This window comes from Eimeria mitis, genomic scaffold (assembly GCF_000499745.2).
Source record: "Eimeria mitis Houghton genomic scaffold, Emh_scaff1066, whole genome shotgun sequence".
Taxonomy (NCBI): Eukaryota; Apicomplexa; class Conoidasida; order Eucoccidiorida; family Eimeriidae; genus Eimeria; species Eimeria mitis.
In genome coordinates, this window is record NW_013567397.1 from 9,762 (window position 1) to 9,978 (window position 217).

Below are 217 nucleotides of genomic sequence, written 5' to 3' on the forward strand. Positions count from 1 at the left end.
GAGATGCAGCAAGAGCAATAGCAGCAGCAGCAGCAGCAACCGCAGCAACAGCAACAACACCACCACCACCAACACCAGCACCACCACCACCAACAACAGCAACAACCACAGCAGCAGCAGCAGCAGCAGCAGCAGCAGCACCACCACCACCACCACCAACAACAACAACAGCAGCAGCAGCAGCAGCAGCAGCAGCAGCAGCAGCAGCAGCAGCAGC

At 59.4% G+C, this 217-nt stretch overlaps 1 protein-coding gene across 1 annotated transcript in view; it reads left to right on the forward strand.

The window, feature by feature from the left end:
- The window catches only part of EMH_0028660 (uncharacterized protein), a gene marked incomplete at both ends in the record, with an annotated part of 909 nt that extends 888 nt beyond the window's left edge, over positions 1-21 (forward strand). The window contains one exon of the mRNA XM_013494182.1: positions 1-21. Within this exon, the coding sequence (XP_013349636.1) occupies positions 1-21 (21 nt within the window).
- Positions 22-217: the final 196 nt, after the last annotated feature.